Source organism: Temnothorax americanus, unplaced genomic scaffold (assembly GCF_048541705.1).
Source record: "Temnothorax americanus isolate GAGA-0224 unplaced genomic scaffold, ASM4854170v1 Scaffold153, whole genome shotgun sequence".
NCBI classification, from domain to species: domain Eukaryota; kingdom Metazoa; phylum Arthropoda; class Insecta; order Hymenoptera; family Formicidae; genus Temnothorax; species Temnothorax americanus.
The window spans coordinates 156,725-174,059 of record NW_027509290.1 but is presented as its reverse complement, the minus strand read 5'-3'; the positions used below and the strand labels follow the sequence as shown (position 1 = coordinate 174,059).

The 17,335-nt window shown below is 41.6% G+C and overlaps 2 protein-coding genes and 1 long non-coding RNA gene across 3 annotated transcripts; 1 reads left to right on the top strand and 2 right to left on the bottom strand.

Annotated features, from left to right (window-relative positions):
- Positions 1–3,897: 3,897 nt before the first annotated feature.
- Positions 3,898–6,639, top strand: LOC143895349 (uncharacterized). The gene is made up of 3 exons (XM_077402402.1): positions 3,898–3,913; positions 4,070–4,294; positions 5,102–6,639. Exons 1-3 carry the CDS (start codon positions 3,898–3,900, stop codon positions 6,637–6,639), a joined length of 1,779 nt encoding a protein of 592 aa, XP_077258528.1.
- Positions 6,640–9,753: 3,114 nt separating this feature from the next.
- Positions 9,754–10,713, bottom strand: LOC143895342 (uncharacterized). Its single transcript, XR_013256289.1, has 3 exons — positions 10,651–10,713; positions 10,404–10,582; positions 9,754–10,307 (listed from the first exon to the last, which is right to left on the bottom strand). It is a non-coding gene; the product is annotated as an uncharacterized LOC143895342 (long non-coding RNA).
- A 1,110-nt stretch (positions 10,714–11,823) lies between these two features.
- LOC143895348 (uncharacterized) lies at positions 11,824–13,451 on the bottom strand. Its single transcript, XM_077402401.1, has 3 exons — positions 13,135–13,451; positions 12,495–12,680; positions 11,824–12,406 (listed from the first exon to the last, which is right to left on the bottom strand). Exons 1-3 carry the CDS (start codon positions 13,449–13,451, stop codon positions 11,824–11,826), a joined length of 1,086 nt encoding a protein of 361 aa, XP_077258527.1.
- Between the last annotated feature and the right edge of the window lie 3,884 nt (positions 13,452–17,335).

Below are 17,335 nucleotides of genomic sequence, written 5' to 3'. Positions count from 1 at the left end.
AGAAGACCGTGGTTCCCCACTTTCCCCAAAAGCACACGCATCTTGACGTGCTGATCAGTTACAGAGCACGTGACAAATACCTGAGTCCAACGAACGCGAAATATGAATTTCTTATTACAACACATAAACTTATAGTAATTTTAGTATATAATTACAATTTTAATTTATTAAAAACTAGATTAATAAATTTAAAAAATATTATATAGTATAAAGAAATAAACATTCAATAAATATTAATAAGGCCATCGATGGAAAAAGGGCACATACGCCAAAATGCTATTTCGAGAAAATCAACTTTAAAGTTTTCATTAGAGTATTACTTAATGAAAAGTAATGCAATTAAAACCAATTTTTTTTAAATGTAGTAACATATCCTTTAAACGTTCTGAAAACAGGTCATGATTTAGAGATATTTATTTTTCTTTGTTCTAAAAAATTGATTTATGTGCCATTTTTTTCATAAATGGTATAAAATCGTAAAAAGTGTTTTTTTTTGTTTATTTACTCAAATATAATTACCTATTTAGTTTACTACTTTTTTATCTATTGTTTAAGGTGGTTCAAAAGTAAACTAAAAGACTAGCCACATAAATAAATAAATAAAACTTTAGGAGGTTGTTTTTTAACATATAATAAACCATCTCTTAAAATTTGAGATCCTGTTGCCATGTAAATTATTGCAAACGAGCAATATAAAAAATAAATTTTTTTAACATAGTTTTTATGAGAGGTTATTGAATTTTTACCGGAAATGATATGATATCTTTTAAGAAAAACTAGAGATGTTAATAAAAAACTGATCACTGAAAGATGAAATCACAAGCTTTTCAGTGGTATATGAAAGGTTGTGTGTTGCCATGGATTTTTAAGAAATATTTGATCGAGAAAGTGATGATGCATATGCGTGTCACGGAAGTAAAATGTTATGGACACGCTAAGAGGTTATATACGCCAGCGGGGAAACGGCGAGTCGCGGCTGCTAGATCTACACTATCTACACAGTACTTGCGCACTGACGCGAAAGAATCAAGATAACATTAATCAATCGACTTTTTATAATTATTATAAATTTATAAACTACTTATAAAAATCAATGGGAACATTATCAATATTAATAATTTTTATTTAGATAAGGTGTTTAGAAAAAATCATAATGTATTTTATCAAGTTTTATGTGAGTTGTATTATTGACTAACGATGTCACTTTAGAGCCACCTTAAGGCTTAAGGAGGTTCGATGGCTTTATCGGAGGGAGTAGTGGGACGCGGGGGTTCTGGAAACAGCGCACTAGCGTTTGAAGTAGTGGAAATGAAAAGGATTGCTTTAATTAGTCGCCGCGTGTGTATAGTGCGTGCTGCTGTTCACGTCGTTCACGACCGTGGCAGTCTAGCAGACGAAAAATCAAGCAATTTATGCTTTAATAATTAATTTTTCTACGAAATGTGCGGTAACTTTTCCCTTTTTTTCGTTCATTTATTTGTAAATTATTAAGTTACATGTGCATATTTTTCTTTCTTTATTATTTGCATTTTTTCTTGCACTTATTTCATTCTGAAGGTATATGCAATATATCATTTCCCATAAAAACCTATGTTAAAAATGCAGCCAGTTTCATGAAATTTTAATATGTTGTTCTGGAATGCAAAATAGAATTATGTGAATTTTTCACCGTCCCGTTTTGAAAAAAGTCTAATCCAAAAATTGTACTTTTTAAATTTTTAGAGCAGATTTTTTTCAAAACGGGACGGTGAAAAATTCCTAAAAAATTCACATAATTCTATTTTGCATTCCAGAACAACATATTAAAATTTCATAAAATTCTCTGCATTTTGTTGTAGCCATCGAACCTCCTTAAATAAAAAAATAGAAAAATAAATAAAAAATTCAATTTTTTAAGTAAAACATTCTACAAATTGGAATGCATAATTTTTGTCTCTTGCAGTTTCAATGAGTTATATAAAGGTATGTTCATAATTTTCAACTACACACTGTTGCGCGAATTTTCAGGATCGCGGCAGTACAACAGCATTTGTGTAATGTAAACATTAAAGAAAACACATGTCCTTTGTATATTATATATAGGTATAACACATATCTGGGTCGATTTAGATGATTTAAGCCTATGTGCCCTTTTTCCATCAATAAAATTATTTACTTTTTAAATATACACAATAATAATGAGACTTACTTTATTCTTTAAAGTCTGACCTTTACAGCCAGTCCGTATTAGCTAGAATGCGAAATAATTGAAATAAAATTTTTTGACAAAATTTCAAGAATCTGCAAATGCTAAGCTAATTCATGAATTTGCATGACTTGTTCGAGTTTTGGCCATAATATTTATGAGGCAAATACGTATTGTGTATTATTATTTATTCGTTAATGTATTGTGCGACCCGATTTCTTTCAGTCTCGCTAGCCGAAGGGGCGCGGCCGCAAATTACCTGTCGAAAGACGGTAGCTCCGCGAAATCAGCGTTTTATTCTCGACGAAACAATCCGAATGGGCGCCAGGTGCAATTACGCGGACCACGTTTCCACAACTCGATTCCCGGCTCAACAGATATATCTTACGTGAACGCTAACTCAGGGCGTCGGTTACGTCTTTTGACGAGGAAAGTGAGGAAGGAGCGTAACGCAATCAGCACACAATAAGTAACAAAAATAATAATAATGTAATTCAGTTTCAAATATGGGCCTCGTCTCCGCGGGTTCAATGTAACGTAATATCTCGCCGCGGATCCTCAGGCAATTACAACGTACGATCTCCGCGACACAGTTCTAACGTCCGCGAGATTCTCAATATTTACAGTAAACGATACAAAATACGATACGACTCCAATATTCACAATACTCACAATAAGCGACACAAAGTCTCCGCGCTATGACTCGAATATGCGCAATAAATGGCGCAGGATGTCCGCGATATGACTCTAACGCTCGCGGGACTCGCACAGCGACGCAGAATATCCGCGACACGACTCTAATGTTCGCAATAACCGACACAAAATGTTCACGATACAACACTAATACTCACAATGAAATGTTCACGATACGACTCTAATACTCACAATGAGCATTCCAACGCGACGTTTCCACACACGACATGTATAACGCAGTATCTCGACCGCACGTCCGCAAAACTCCTCGCCGAGCGAGCGCGACGATACTTGCCCGCGCGAACGACGACACAAAGTATCCGCAAGGCTCTCCACGAGTACGCGACTTTCTCCCAAAACGCACGGCCCGCGATACGCTTTTCCTCGCGACACGCAATAACACTTATCCCGGTGTTTGCGCGCCGATCGATATATCGATAAAGTAGCAACGATCGAGACACTAACGGGAGTAGGAAGTATAGGAAAGGTGGGGAGCGTGACGAGCCGTTCCGGAGACAGTTGGAGATCGAACACCGTAACGACAAGATGTAAATTGCGAGATAGTCTGTATATAGAGAATAAAGTCCTTGAGAATTCGCAAAGTATAATATAACATCCTCGAGTACAATTAACAAGAATCACGAGACCCTACTTATCCTGAGAATTGTCTCTAACCGAGAGACTCGACCTAATGGCGGAGCGGGACACCAGCGGCCGGAACGCCCGGACGAGATATCAAACATTGGTCTTTCGAGCCGGATAACGGGGAAGCGATTCTATGGATTTTTAAGGAATTCTTGGCTGTGGGCTCGTGAGTGGGCGGCAGTTAAATCGGCGTAAGACAGAACGATTCGACGGCAATTAGCGCGGGTCAAGAAGAGGCATACGTGTACGCAGAGCGAACCGAGCTCGAGAGATATCAGAGTAAAACGGTATTTTAAGTAATTAGCAACGGTAGATGTAAGTACTGTAAGTAGCATATTATACGTTATACGTGAACGTTATAAATCGATTCAAATATGGTTGAGGAAGTCGGTATGTTGTCAAGATGGCGGGCGACCATAAAAGGTCAACTCACTCGTGTTTACAATTTTGCAACGTCCTTGTCTTTGAATTTACCTGATGTTGTAGAGTGCCAAGCAAGGTTACAGAAAATACATGACTTGTGAAACGAATTCGAAAACATCCAAGGGAAAATAGAGGATGTTGACGCGAGCGAGGTTCAAGTCCAGAAGCGTGATGGTTTCGAGACCGGTTATTATCGCACGGTGGCAGAATTAAAGAGACGGATTGAACCTGGGCAAAACCGACCGGTGGATGATAGAGCGCATGTGAAAGCAGAGCGCGGAGAGGGGAACGGCGGTTCTCAAGTAGAGAGAGTCAGATTACCTATTCTCGAGTTACCTAAATTCGATGGTACATACGCGCGTTGGCTACAACTTAGGGACACTTTTCAAGCGTTAATTGATAATAATTCCGCGTTAGAACGGATTCAGAAATTTCATTATTTAAAGTCGTGTTTACAAAGCGACGCGGCTCAAGTTTTGTAATCGTTGGAAGTAACCGCGGATAACTATTTAATCGCGTGGACTCTGTTGAAGGAGCGTTTCAAAAATAAAAGATTGTAATACATCAACATATTCAGACGTTATTTGAAATGAGTCCTATTGTACGAGAATCGTCGATACATTTGAGAAAGTTGATTGACGATACACAAAAGCACATTAGAGTTTTGAAAATGTTAGGCGAACTAGTAGAATGCTGGAATAGCATAATTATTCATATAGTTATATCGCGAGTAGATGCTCACACTAAACGTAAATGGGAAACGGAAACGGTGGCGGTAGCGGCGCCCACGCTGCAGGAGCTTTTTGATTTTTTATCACAACATTGTACAGTATTAGAGGCGTTGCAGCTAAATAAAGGTTTACCATCCTCCTCCGCGCGAAGGGGAAAGAGTGCGAGCGCTCATGTCAGCCAGTTTAGAGGATGAGATTGTATGATATGCCACGGTGGTCAGTGGTCATGAGATTTATAATTGTGCGAAGTTTAAAGAATTATCGGCGGCAGACAGAATGGTTGAGGTTAGGCGTCATCCCGACGCGACGGGAGCTGTTAACACCACAATATACTCTGCTGTTAACGAATTTAAAGTCAAGTTGCAATTTTTAGTTATGGACCGTATAACGGAACATGCGCCCTCGTGACGGGTGGACATTTCAGCGCTGAACATTCCGAAAAATATCAAGTTATCCGATCACCAATTCGGAGAGCCAGGCGAGATCGACGTGTTGTTAGGCGGAAGAGTGTTCTGGAACTTATTATGCGTAAGACAGGTTAAGTTAGGCAGAAGTATACCCATTCTGCAAAAAACGAAGCTAGGATGGATAATGGCGGGAAACGCGTCTATTCCGGATGACCGGACGGATCAGTCGAATGTGGCGTTGTGTGCGATTGTCAAAGAACCAGATTTGCATCAGCAGATGGAACGATTTTGGATCGTGGAAAAAGGCTCTTTGCGGCCGAGATCATCGAGAGAGGAGAATCTATGCGAGGAACAGTTTCGAAATACACATAAACGAGCAGCGGTTGGGCGATTCATCGTCGACCTTCCTTTGCGGGAGAAACCTAGCGTCTTGGGAGAGTCGCGTGCGACCGCGTTGAAGCAATTGCAGTCGGTGTGTCGAAGATTGGATCGAGATCCGATTTTAAGAGCACAATATACAGAGTGCATGGAGGATTACCTGAGGTCAGGACATATGACCAAGGTCGATGAGATGACGGAATCGATGGACGAGCCCGTACATTATCTGCCGCACCATGCGGTCCTGAAGGATGAGAGCACGACAACGAAACTGAGAGTAGTTTTTTATGCATCCTGTGAGACAACTACTGGCAAGTCGCTCAACGATATAATGAGAGTCGGCCCGACTATTCAGCAGGAATTATTTGAGATTGTCGTACGTTTCCGCTACCATCAGTTCGTATTGACGGGAGACATCCCAAAAATTTATCGTCAAGTCTGCATTAACCCGAAGCAGCGAAATCTACAGCGGATTTTGTGGAAACCTGGTCCGAACTCGACGATCGAAGAGTTTACAATGCACGTGCTGATGTTTGGAAACTCGGCGTCCTTGTTTTTGGCGGTAAGATCCCTGCATGAGTTAGAGTACGAGTGCAAGCTAAGTGATCCGAAGATAAGCGAGATAATACAGAGAGATTTCTATGTGGATGATCTGATCACGGGATCGGACGATGCGGAAGAACTAAAACGAATTAAGGAGGGAGTGAGCAGAGTACTTCTCACCGGTGGATTTCCTATGCATAAGTGGAAATCAAATTTACCAGAAGTTGTCGAGGAATCCGAACGGACGAATGCAAGCGCGCAAAAGCCACTAGGCGATCAGGTTAAAACACTCGGATTGTATTGGGATGTTGCGGCGGATTCACTTTTGTATAGGGTAAACGTAGCTCCGATAGATAAAAAGGTAACGAAGAGAAAGGTCCTTTCTATTATAGCGCAGATTTACGATCCGCTAGGCTTAATCAATCCGGTTGTTGTGCGAGCGAAGATCATGTTGCAACGATTGTGGCAATGCAAGGTTGGCTGGGATGAGTCCTTGCCGGAGGATCTGCATACAGCGTGGTTGAGCTACTATCGACAGCTCAAGATGCTTGAGGAGGTACGAGTTCCAAGGAGGATTGTTTTAACGGCGCCGATAAGGATCGAGGTGCACAGTTTCTGCGACGCGTCGGATTAGGCGTACGGCGCGTGTTTGTATCTCAGATAGGTCAGCTGAAAGAATGAATGGAGATCTAGGTTGATTTGTGCCAAGTCGCGCGTCGCGCCAGTAAAGAAAATCTGCCTTCCTCGCCTGGAGTTAAGTGGGGCATTGCTATTGACGAAGTTAATGGAAAAGGTGGATGGAACGCTCGCGTTGCGTATTGATGCGAAGCATTATTGGTGTGACTCCGAGGTGGTCTTAGCTTGGATCAGTAAAGAATTGTCACGGTAGAAAACTTTCGTAACAAACCGGGTCGCCAAAGTACAGGAGACATCAACAAAATCACAGTAACATCACGTTAGATCCGAGGAAAACCTGGCCGATATACTGTCTAGGGGTGTCGGATCGGAGAGGCTGGCGACCCAGGAGCTGTGGTGGAAGGGCCCAGCTTGGTTAGAAGAAGACATCGTATATCCATCAGAGCCAACAGTTTTGATTGAAGCGCCGGAGAAAAGGCTGGTTTCGATGGTCGTCAGCGCGGGTGCAGAGTTGGACGTCTGGCGACAATATTCGTCGTTGAAGCGATTGAAGACCGTTATTGCCTACTGTCTGAGATTTGCTTACAACTGTAGGCGGGTGACTGATCGGCGGTCAGGTTGGATCACGGTGAGAGAATTGGAAGAAGCCATGAGAATTATATTGAAGCATCATCAGGGGCGATATTTCGCAACGGAGATCGCCACTCTGAAATCGAAACATCCATTCTCGAGAAAGAGCAAATTATTAGCTCTCAACCCTTTTGTGGACGACGCGGGAATGTTACGAGTAGGCGGCTGCTTGAGGAACGCGCCACTATCCTATGGTCAGAAGTTTTCAGTGATCCTTGCGACGAGTGATCAATTGACAGACTTGATAATCAGAGACACACATCTGAGAAATATGCATGCAGGCCCTGAAGCGCTTTTAGGTTTAATTAGGGAATAGTATTGGATCATAGCGGGTAGATCGGCTGTCAGGAAGGTCCTGCGTAGATGCTGAGTTTGTTATAGGTTTAACTGCAAAAGCCCGCAAGAAATGATGGAAAATTTACCGAGAGATAGGGTGAGCCCCGGTAAAGCGTTCTTAAATGTAGGTGTCGATTATGGCGGACCATTTAATATTAAGGTTACACGTAATAAAACGGCTAATGCGTATTTATTTGTATGTTTTACGACACGTGCTGTCCATTTAGAATTAGTAAGTGACTTGAGTATCGCGGCGTTTCTCAATTCATTGCGACGTTTTATAGCGAGACGAGGAAAATGTTTAAATATTTATTCGGATAACGGTACGAATTTTGTAGGAGCAAATAATGAATTGCAGGGTTTAAAAAACTTACTGCAAGATCGGGATTATCATCGACAGGTTGATGCGTTCTTGTCAGAGCAATCGATACAATGGCATTTTTTGCCGCCCTACACCCCATATGGGAGGTTTGTGGGAAACAAGGATAAAGTCAGTAAAAACGCGATTGAAAAAAGTATTGGGCGAAGCGCTCCTTACATTCGAAGAGTTTTACACGCTTTTGACGGAAGTCAAAGTATGTTTGAATTCGAGGCCCTTGATGCCGATGTCGAGTGATCCGTCCGATTTCACTGCGTTGACTTCGGGTCATTTTTTAATCGGAGCGCCGTTAAATACAATCGATCAAGCCCACTTAGAACTTGATCCGTTCGCTCGTTATCGAAATTTCAACACCTCGGGTACTCGCAACCCGTCGCGTCGCGTAAAAGAGTCACGGTCGGTCTCGCTCCGCGTGTACTTGGCGCGAGACACTACCGTGTCTCTTGATACAACAGGAAGATCTGACGGAAGTACCGACTAATAGGTTGAATCGCTATCAGTTGTTAGTTAAATTGCAGCAACATTTTTGGACTCGATGGAGTCGAGAGTATTTGTCGCAATTACAATCAAGGTCTAAGTGGGGGAGCGTTGCTTCCGATCGAGATAAAGTAAAGCCTGGCGATATGGTGATCTTGAAAGATGCGCAAATTCCTCTTAGGTGGCTTGGTGAAAATAAAACGTAAAAGAAACGTCAGTAAAGCGTAAATTGGAGAGGAAATCGAGTGTAAGAGAAGTGTAACGGAAGTGTAAGCGAAGCCTGTAAGAAGAGAAAATTGGAACATTAAAGCGTAAAGAAAGCGACATCTAAACGTTAAAAAAGCGTTAATTGTAAAACTCTTCGACAAGCGCGGTTCCACAACGCTCGATTAACGCTTTTTAACGTTTAGATGTCGCTTTCTTTACGCTCCGATGTTCCAATTTTTGCTTTTTACAGGCTTCGCTTACACTTCCGTTACACTTCTCTTACACTCGATTCGATTTACTCTCCAAACGAACGTGAACGGAGCGTTGTCGAGGCCGCCGGCGAACGTGAACGAAGAGTAATGGAGACGTTATCGAAACGTAAGAAATTTTAAAATTTAAATGGATGAAGACTGTATATTCTAGTTGAATGTCACATTAATTGCTTAATATAATTTGAGTCTAAATTAAAATAATGATTGATACTATTCCTTTCTAAAACTAATAATCTAAAAAATACTTGTACATTTTTTCATGATTATCATTCGGCAATATATCACATTATTATATTACTTATCACGTATGGGTTTGACATTTATTAACATAATTTTACCTGGCTTGATTATATGTCTATTTATTAGAGTGAATAATTGTAATTGAAATAAAACTGTGTTCATTATAATATATTAGCATACCCAATTTTTCAAATTACATTATCTCCAAGAATGTAAAGCTCGTATTACATTTGTACATATAAAAAACAATATATATAATATAAATATTGCAATGCATTATACGATATAAACATTGCAAAATTATAATTGTAAAAATATGTAGGTATTTCAGATTATTCTATCCACACACACATTGTCATTAATATAGAAATAAATTATATTGAAGCAGTTAATATGGCACTCGACTGATATATAAATTCTGGAATTACTTACATTTTGATAACGCCTCCTTACAAATAAAGGCAATGTTATATGAAAATATTTATATATTTATATTTAAAATATTTTTCAAATTATTTTTATTTTCCATATTTGTGTTACATTTGTTAAATGTATATGGCATATAGTGGATATCTTGGTTATATGTCTGAAAAAGAAAAAAAAGAGCAATAAGACAAAAAATAAAACAATACATTAATTTAAAAAATACAAACACGAGAATATGTTTTATATTATTATTTTAAACTAGAATGGCATGTTAAAGTTTCCTAAGCTTTCTCTTTTACGTTCGATGGGCTCTGTGAAGTCAATGGAACAGTTGAAGTTGGAGCTGTAGCAGTTAAAACTGTAGATGGAACTGCAGATTCTATTGCTACTTTATGCTTTCTAAGACAAAGAACATAAAAAATTTTATCAATTACATCACGAAAATAAATAACTACACAATTTCCTGCAAGGTAATGATAAAATAATAGCTTTCTTAATAGTTTTAGTAAAATATGAAATTAGAACTGACTTTTTTTCGATTATCATTGTTAGATTTTTTAGAGCGTTTTGCACGAGAGGCTATATTTCTTCCTCCTTGAAGATCTAACGCTCGATCTGCGAGGTAAGCTGGTAGTGATTTGACTGCTTCATCAATGTCACCTTCATATTTGGCGTCTTTCAATCGCTGTCTATACAAATCTACAAAGTAAACAAAAAAATTAATAATTATTATAAAAATAAAAAGAGAAAATATTTTACTATTTTGTAACAATTGTATATTTATTTTGCGCTAACATTAAGAATCCAAGCGGAAACTTTTTTAATCCCGGCTATCGAGGATAAACCCTCATTAATTTAGCATCTTCACCGAAAACTCCAACAAGAAGAGCAACAGTCCAATCACAATCATTTTTTGCTGTTTCCATTGCTGTGAAGCCAGCTTGTGCGCAATAGAAACCATTCCCAAGATAAACCTAATAAAATAAAACAGTTTATTGCAAAATGTTTTATAAAAAGATCACAACAACAAAAGATAAACTACCTTGTTTTTTGTTTCTGAAGACATACCGCTAGTGCTGCGTTTGTCTTCTATATTGAAGCGTACTTTTTCTGCAAAAATTTAGTACATTTTATATATTTGGTACAATAATTACTGTTAAAGCAATGCCTATTAACATATTATGTACAATTAAGGTAGAAGCAATTTGTGAATATATCATAATTGAAATAACGGATTATTTCTCAGAAGCTGTAATGTAGAATAAAATTGTAAATTGTAAAAAAGGAAAACAGTTGCAGTAGTGTATATAAGGGAGTTTCAATCCGGGGGCTCCAAGGGGGTGAGAGAAGGGGAGTATCGGATTACGCGGGAGGTGAGGGGGTGAGGGAAGGGGTATCGGATTACGAGGAGAGGTGAGGGAGGGGGGGTATCGGATTTCGCGGGGGTGAGGGGGAGGGGGGGGGTGTCGGGTTACACAGGGGTATCAAATTTCGCGGGGGTAAGGGGGAGGGGGATGTTGGGTTACACAGGGGTATTGAATTTCGCGGGGGTGAAGGGGAGGGGGGTATCGGGTTATTCAGGGGAATCGGATTACAAGGGGAAAGGGTGACCTTGGCATACCACCGGGATGACTCACCTGGATGACTCACCGGGATGACTCATCCGCGCCGCTGGTCCGCGCCGCTGGTCCGTGCGGGGGGAGGGGGTCCGCGTTCGCGGTCGCGCCGCGGGTCCGCGTGGGGGTCCGCGGGGGTCGGCGGGGGGCCGCGTAGAGGTCCGCGGTTGCGCCGCGGGGTTCGTCGGGTCGCGGGGGCCTCGTTCGCAACGACGCCGCTAGGCGGCGTACAATGGGTAAGACTAAGTCGATAGCACACTGCGTAGGGAGCGTGTTTTGTCGATGACGCATCAAACCTGTTGAAACATGTTCGTCGTAAACAACATTTTCGAGGAAAAGGGGGAGGTGTTATCGCGTAAACTAAACAATTTCGCGCTATTTTTTACGACGCAGTACGTAAAAAACAAAAAAAAAATGACGTCATCGGGACGATGATCGACTCGATAACGCATCGAACCTGTTGGAACATGTTCGTCGTAAACAACATTTGATAAAATATAGGTAGGGATGGACATGCACGCAAAAAAATTACATCGTTCATTTAGTTGTAAAAAAAGCCTGTTTATTTAATTTTTTTTTTACATAATATATATTACATACTAAAAAACTAAAGCTGCGAGCTCACAATCGACGATCTGATTCGTATTGAACGCATCGCTAGCGTATATTACATTCGACGCTTCTTTGGGATCCTTCACAGTGGACGCGATATCGGAGAACTGCGCAAACTTTGCATCGACCGTCGCAAGTATTCTGATCAAACGATCGAATCTCGCATTGATGCACCGATCGAGATCGAACATACGATGCATCGTCGATTCGGTCATTCTCAAGCATACGTTTGCAGATTCGAGACGTATGAGTTTGATGTTATTAACCGTACAAACTCTCACCGTTAGCAGTCCAACGTTTATAAAACTATGGATATGTTTGAAGTCATTGCGAAAGAAATTCTGAATATTTTGCCGTTGCTCGTATAGTGCCTTCCACGTTTCGAAAGACAATAGCAGTTCTTTTCCTCGGCGAGGATCTCCAACGGCGATCTCCACGTAGCTCGGTGGACCCACGTTGATACCAATTTCGAGGAATTTGTATTCCGTAGCTGTCAGCGCGTATCGTCTGCTGAGTATACGAACCGCGCGACGATCCAACGAAATGCTGTATAAAATAAATGAAATTAGTTTTATTTATCGTAAGTATTACAATTTGCTAAGATATAAAAACTGGGGTAGGCTCTATATGTTTTTTTTTTATCCTAAACGAAACTTACCTATTACATTTCTTCTCATACGTTTGAGTTTCAACGTCGTGAATCGGCACGTAATAATTCATAGTATTCATGCGTTTTGCACCGTTGTTGCTGCTGCTGCTGCTGCTATTGCATCCTTCAAAGGAGAACATTTCCGCTCTCCAGGCTCTGAGAAGTTGACCGTCAGTACAAACGATCGCGACAAGACTGATCATATAAAATTAATCGAGTATACGCGACAATTCCCAAAGTAATGATGTAGTGGGGGAAAGGGAGAGAGGGAAATAATGTTTATAGAACTGCGCAGTAGATTTTTTTTAGGAGAAGGGGAAGTAAAGTTTACTCTAACGGTGATGATTGGAGAGGGGAAGGGGAGTAAGAAATAAAACATTATAAAAAGTTATATATAATTTATTTATTAAAAAAAGATCAAAAATCTTTATGGCGTCGCGCGCGACCACCAGTTAAATAGTTTTATTACATTTGTAACGCGCAATTCTTTTTATGTTTTCCGCATTGCATAGTATTGGTGTCATCTAATTTATTCAAAGATTCGATATCTTCGTAATGCGCATCCAGAGTTTCGACGATTAGGTTTTTTCGCGCAAAATTCTCCAGCAGATCGACCAGCCATTCTCGTTTTTGGCATCCCTTGACGTACACAAAAGTCGGCATCTCGTCGTTATCGTCTTCTTTGTCTTCTTTTTTGTCTTCTTCTATACCAAGCACGGCCGATGTAATCAGGCGTTTTACCATACTGTACGGCACGTTTCCGTCTTCCCATCGTAATCCATGGTGATTGCGAATCAACCAGGTAGCGCACGATTTGTCGGATTTTGTGAGGAGATTCCACGGCATGGGGTAATTAAAGATGTGATGCGTCAGAACGCAGCCTTTTCTCAGCACCGCCACCTCCTTCACGACAAATTTCATCCCGACGAGGAATCTTTGCAGGTTCACGAACGTTGGTACGGACATGACGAGATTTTTTTATCTTTCTCTCGCTCGTCGATGCGTCAATCGAGAGGAATAAAGCGCAACTCTGCAAACCGTCTCGCGACACTCTGATTTATACTTCCCCCCTCCCTTACCCTCTCAATAATTGTATCGGAGATTGATGGAAAGAAAGAGAAAATATTTACGTCGACGTTGCCGCGAACATTCAGACTATTTTGCGCACCACGTTCGTCAACGGGTTGTACTCAATCACGCGGTCATGTATGATGAGACAGTACGCGGAGGTATTCGGCGGTACGTTCTCCATGCAGTCGAATTTTAGTCTAACATCCACGGTGGCGTTTTTGACGGATTCGTTTTGGCGAGAGCAATCGATGATCACAAACGGACCGTTACGTAGAAAAGTCGAAACGGTGAGACTCGGCTCGAGATATTCGTATCCGTAGTATCCCTTGCAGAAACGTGCGTACATATCGTACAGAATCGCCCATCTGTGTTTACCAAAGTCCAAATTCAGGTCGTCGTACGGATAAACTTCCGAGTTTAGATAGAGTTTTACGTTGGTCAAGTTGCAGTCGTCGAATCGGCTTGTGTCGGCGGACATGACGTTCTTCCGACCCGTCTGCAGAACGAAGACGACGTATTGCGCTTTCTCAAGCTGGGTCGCGGTCTTAATGGCCCACGAATGCTTGGTCGTGTTCTGCAACAGGGGATACTCGTACAGATCCCACGAACGGAAACCCATACTTAGATATCGTCCGTCTTCCAAGGTGCGCAGCATCGACAGTTTGTTGATCTCGTGCAATACCACGTAAGGCATTCGCCATTGTATCTTGAGTATTTTGATAGTTGGCTCCAACGCGAGACTTCCCACCAGGGAAATGTTGTCGTTGCGCGCTCGTATCAAGATCAATTCGTGACGAGCGTTGATCACCACGCGATTATAGCCCGTAGGCAAATCAAAAGCGATCGCGCTAAAGTCGAAATTTGAAACGTCTTCAAACCATCGAAACTACGCGTAGAGTAGTGGTTTACACATCGCCCAGCCGTACAAGTTGTTGACATCGAAGTACATTAGGTACGACAACGGTTTCGATGAATCGTACGACTGCATGTACTTGTTGTTGGCCTGCGCGTATCTGCCGGAACATTGACTCAGACCACCGCGAATACCACGTTCGATAAACATAACCATGTCAATGTCGATCAGCAGTTCGAAATTGACACACGTATGTTTCAACATGGCGTCCCACGTAAAGCCTGGTAAAGTGTAGTAGTACGCGGGATCAAGCCCGTAACTCGCGACGCAGCTGTCGCGGAAATTTTCAAACACGTCGGCCAACAGCAAGACATTGGTTTTCAGGTATAGATCGCTGTATTCGCCCAGGGTTCGAACAGAGAATCGCTGCCATACGTTCGCGGCATGCGCGTAATCGCTCTCAGATACGGTGTCACCGGTCAAGGAACTGTAAAATGAATCGCGCGGTGGTAAACACGTATCCTCCAGCTTTTCGACGCTGTCCACCTATTCGTATGGAAAGACACCTTTTCGCGTCAATAATTTGAAATCGTCGTCGGATAACGCGGAAAATTTGGAACGTATAATTTTTAATTTATCCTTATCAAGGAAGGATGCCAATTTTGCGAGACTCGCGCTCAGAAATTTGTACGAGTCGATAAATCTTAATTTTATATCGCTTCGCGAATCAGATCTTTCCACGGTGTCTTTCACGTGTTTAGTAAATGAGATGTACTTTTCCTTTGTTATAGGCAGTACATTAATCTTGCCTTCGAACGCGGCAGCTATCTCCTTGATAATGAAATGCGCGTCATAGCCTGATAGATTGTGGAATATTACTGGGATAAAGTGAGAATCCTTATAATTTAGATTGCACGTCGAGTGTGCTGGACCTCTGTAACGCCCAGTTAGGTGGCAATGATTGCGTACACGATTATCATTTGGCGCGAACGGTTTTTCACATATGTGACATTGCGCCGCGCTGTGAAATGTCTCCCACTCGTCTCGCGTTAGGTCTACCATGCATACAATGTCGGACAATATGTTTTTTACGCGATGCGCCAATCCTTTGAGTTCCTCGACAAACCACGCGACGCAGTCGTTATCGCGACGAAATCGATACGCTGATAACGTTTCATTGTACGAGCACTGTACGTAGTATGCTATACTACATACTCGATGATGTTGATAGGCGTATGACGCGTGTTCCGTCTCCGGTTGTGTCTTCTGCAGCACACACTCCAGATCGGCGTATACCACAAAGGGAAGTCGCTCTTTCCTGCTGTGGTTCTTGAAGCACAGCCACTTGTTGTCTTCACTCGGTAGTTTGATAGCGCAGTCGTTTACCTTTCGGCAGTCCACAGTGTGAGACTGCAACTTATCGCTCGAACTAAAGTAGTGAAGACATCTGCAAAAAAAGAATCATAAATATAAATTTTTTTATACACAAAATATAAAAATAATATATATATTTTTAAAAAATATAAGTACTACCGATCACAAATGTACTTCTGATCATGATGCTTGCTCAATTGTGAGCTCACAAGACGGGATAGATTTTTAATCCACGCGAAATGTCCAACATTGTTGTCTCGCGGATCCTGCATGTACAGCAGATTCACATGTTTTTTAACACTCGTGCGGTCGGTAAGCCGTATTGGAAGAACGTTTGACGTCTTCTGCCCCTCGATGGTATAGACGTTAACGGATATATTGTTGAGTCGTTCGAACTGTTTAATTTGACTCAACGTCATTGGGAACTCAATGTCTCGTAAATCCAATACCCTTGAATAATGCGGGTATGATGGTTCCCGTTCTGAATGTCTTTCGGCTGGATGTAAGGCGGCGACCACTGACCATGCAAAACATGCATTGTCCATAGACAGCACATTGATCACCGCGTTCTTTACTTTAATGTCTTTAGACAATTCCAAGTGACACCCCGCGCGCAAAGGATTGTACTTGTTGACGTTCACCGTCAAATTGAGGATTCGAGTGAACGCCCACCCATTGTCGCGTTCCTGGAACTCCTTGAATTTCGCTAATGTGGGCTCGATAACGTGCCGCTCGTACCAATCGCGCAAGTGCGATGTACGACAGAGTTCTATGTTATTTGTACATATACTCTTATTGTCACGTTTATCACCTGCCACAAACTCCCCGTTGAACGCAGTGTTTACTTTGACACAGTTATGTTTTTTTATAATGTCTCGCACTCGCTTGCACACTACGCTGCAGGCGTCTTCTAAAAATTGTCGCGGCTCTATATGGTCTATATTAATTACTGCACCGGTCATTATTCGCGTTTTGAACGCGGCATTGATTTCTCGCCATACAAGTTTTACCGCGCGCGTGTCGCTACTGTTACCGGCGTTTGCATAATCACCACCGCTATGGATAAATTGTCTTTTCAATCGCGACTTCACACCCTCGAGTCGCGCTATTCTGGCAACCAACGATTGCCTCTGCCCGATCGAGAGCGGACGTTTGGCACTACTGCGAAAGTCTCGAGCTCGTGTCTCGAGCTGCTCGACGAATTCCGCGCATTGCAGCGTCCATGTAAAATATTCACCCAAAGTAGTTACTTGGTCGGACAGCTCCAACAGATCGCGTTTGGTTTGCTCGAATTGCTCCATGTTTTATCTATTCAGATTCAGGTTGTTCATCAGATTCAGGTTGTTCATCAGATTCAGGTTGTTCATCACCACGAATTCGACGCATATTCCATAATGTAGTCATGTTGATTACGTCACACTTTTCGAAGGGGCACTTGCACACGCATCGATGATACGCTGGACAATGTTGATAGGTATACTGAATGTTATAGTGTTCCAACATAAATTTATAAAGACTGAAGAAAGGGACATTACAGTGCCAATTATCACAA

Excerpts from the sequence above, each read along its gene's own strand:
- LOC143895348 (XM_077402401.1), bottom strand. The coding sequence starts at position 13,451 with ATGTCCGTACCAACGTTCGTGAACCTGCAAAGATTCCTCGTCGGGATG. Across the intron at positions 12,681-13,134 it reads GACGAGATGCCGACTTTTGT|TCTTGTCGCGATCGTTTGTA; the intron begins GTACGTCAAGGG and ends TTATATGATCAG. Across the intron at positions 12,407-12,494 it reads TATGAGAAGAAATGTAATAG|ACTAATTTCATTTATTTTAT; the intron begins GTAAGTTTCGTT and ends ACGATAAATAAA.
- LOC143895349 (XM_077402402.1), top strand. Across the intron at positions 4,295-5,101 it reads CGAGTTACCTAAATTCGATG|CGCTGAACATTCCGAAAAAT; the intron begins GTACATACGCGC and ends TGGACATTTCAG.